Genomic DNA, 2,579 nt, shown 5'->3' with positions numbered 1-2,579 from the left:
TTTTTGCATAGGGTTGGAAAAAGGCCCCAGGAATGCACCCGACCCGTGTTCGTTAAAAAAAAGGCTGAAGAATTTACAAAAGAGGTCCCAAACTTTTTGGGTACAAAGGAAATTTATATTGGAAAACATTTTCTATGTAAATTAAAGAAATTTCAGAATAATGTAAATCAAAGTCAATATCTTTAAAAATCAAATGCGAGTCTAAACCCCTTTAGGTCATCATACATACAACACCTCATACATCAGAATTTGGTTATTCCAAGAGAGAGAGGGGAGAGGGGAGAGGGGAGAGGGGAGAGAGAGGAAAGAGAGAGAGGAAAGAGAGAGAGAGAGGGAGAGAGAGAGAGAGAGAGAGAGAGAGAGAGAGAGAGAGAGGAAGAGAGGAGAGAAGAGGAGAGAGAGAAAGAGAGGAGAGAGAGAGAGAGAGAGAGAGGAGAGAGGAGAGAGAGGAGAGAGAGAAGAGAAGAGAAGAGGAGAGAGAGAGAAGAGAAGAGGAGAGAGAAGAGAAGAGAGAGAGAAGAGAAGAGAGAGAGAAGAGAAGAGGAGAGAAGAGAAGAGAAGAGAAGAGAAGAGAAGAGAAGAGAAGAGAAGAGAAGAGAAGAGAAGAGAAGAGAGAGGAGAGAGAGGAGAGAGAGGAGAGAGAGGAGAGAGAGAAGAGAGAGAAGAGAGAGAAGAGAAGAAAAGAGAAGAAAAGAGAAGAGAAGAGCAGAGAAGAGAAGAGAAGAGAGAGAAGAGAGAGAAAAGAGAGAAGAGAGAGAGAGGGAAGAGAGAGAGGAGAGGGGAGAAGAGAAGAGAAGAGAGAGAAGAGAAGAGAAGAGAAGAGAAGAGAAGAGAAGAGAAGAGAAGAGAAGAGAAGAGAAGAGAAGAGAAGAGAAGAGAAGAGAAGAGAAGAGAAGAGAAGAGAAGAGAAGAGGAGAGAGAGAGAGGAGAGAGAGGAGAGAGAGGAAAGAGAGGAAAGAGAGAGAGAGAGAAACTATTATCTCATTTAACCTATTTTATGAATAATTGGATAATCATAAACTTGTTTAAAGCCGAATTCCAAGGCAACAGTTTCTAGATGAATCTCTCTAATTGTAATGTTGACTTAATTGCATATTCTAGTTACAATATAAGTCGGATCCTCAGATAACAAGAAACTCGAATATTTGTTTTTCATTTGTTTCTTCTCATTTTTTTTTTCTCTCTCTCCAATATATATGCAACTATTGCCTTGCAACCTCTGGCATTTCACACCCAGGGAATATACCAAAATCATTCAGATTAGATTACATTTTTGTAAGCTTCACTGCTCAAGTTCAAGAGTTCTATTAATAAAATGACAAATGATGTAACAGTGTTTATTTTCTATTATATCAATGACAACCACTATCATGATGTTATGGCAAAACAAAACAATTGTGATAATTTAAGCAGCTGTCTGAAATTCTAAAACATATTTAATGCAATACTGAATTAAGTGACAAAAAAGGTGAAGCAAAATAAATGCTATATCATTGGAAAAAAGTATTTTAATTTGCCTGATTTGCACAACACCATTCATATTGTTCCAAGCAAATTGTTAACACACCAGGTGTTTGAACTTTTTCTACTTCCAAATATTATTTATCCATTTTGAATGAAGTAAACCGTGACCACATCAAAGTCAAGGTTTGTTACTATCATTAAATTGGTCAAGACAAATCTGTTGCTGCCAGACGCTCCAGTACATGCAGGTAGTGCTCCTCCAGATCATTGTACTGACGCTCCAAACTCTCAAGGCGTTGTTCCTTGCTAGTGATGGTCATTGTGGCTTGGTATTCTTCTGGCTTCAATATCTTTTTCAGCTTCTCCATGTCTCTGTCTTCTTTCTGTAAAGAAGGATATTTAGCAGATTTAATAAGTGTTCAAAGTTATGACCACTGAAGAATATTTCCCTATTCTCTTTATTGTAATAATATACAAGCTTTTGCAAAAACTTCTAAAAATACCAGACACAGGCCACCTGTTAACAACAGATGACGTGATATCACGTCACGTGCTGAAAGCACTTGACCCCTGGGGACATGATATCACATCATGGCTTTTTGTATGGCTAGCATGCCGAGTAATCGTGGATACAGCGGATGGCTGTGGCAAGAGCAGGTGAAATGCCAGAGACGTTGGGCCTTAAAATACAGAGTTAAGACCAGACAGAGTAAAAACTGCCCTGGTGTTATCAGGTTAAAAGTTTCAGCCTGGGCTGAGCAATGCAGACAGGAGGCCTAGCGATGGAATATTTCTGATGCTGTTGGCTAGAAATCAGAGGTATACAGAAAATGTCTTCTCCATGCTCCTGGTATCACAGACTTGCCCTACAAATATTGTCCCTTAAATCCATCAAAAACAGTGGTTCAGGCTGACTTTGGAAGGATGTAACTGTGAAACTAGCATTGGACGGGAAAAAAAATCTTCACAGTTGGGTGATAATCACAGAGCTTCAGCATGGCCTTACCCCCTATTAAAATCTCTCAGTGGGAACCTGCTATCACTTGCAAAATTAGGAAAATATACACACCATCTTGATTGGATTAAAAATAAAATACTATTATTCATTTTCTCTT

The 2,579-nt window shown here is 38.9% G+C and overlaps 1 protein-coding gene across 1 annotated transcript in view; it reads right to left on the bottom strand.

The window, feature by feature from the left end:
- Positions 1-1,323: 1,323 nt before the first annotated feature.
- The window catches only part of Hat1 (histone acetyltransferase 1), a 2,399-nt gene continuing 1,143 nt past the window's right edge, over positions 1,324-2,579 (bottom strand). The window contains exon 2 of the mRNA XM_086537557.1: positions 1,324-1,847. Within this exon, the coding sequence (XP_086393683.1) occupies positions 1,671-1,847 (177 nt within the window). The 3' untranslated portion in view covers positions 1,324-1,670. The remainder of the gene's footprint in view (positions 1,848-2,579) is intronic.

Source organism: Penaeus japonicus, unplaced genomic scaffold (genome assembly GCF_977035675.1).
Source record: "Penaeus japonicus unplaced genomic scaffold, GWHDUDI00000001_assembly GWHDUDI00000006, whole genome shotgun sequence".
In the NCBI taxonomy this organism is placed as follows: Eukaryota; Metazoa; Arthropoda; class Malacostraca; order Decapoda; family Penaeidae; genus Penaeus; species Penaeus japonicus.
This window is presented reverse-complemented; position numbering and strand designations above follow the sequence as displayed.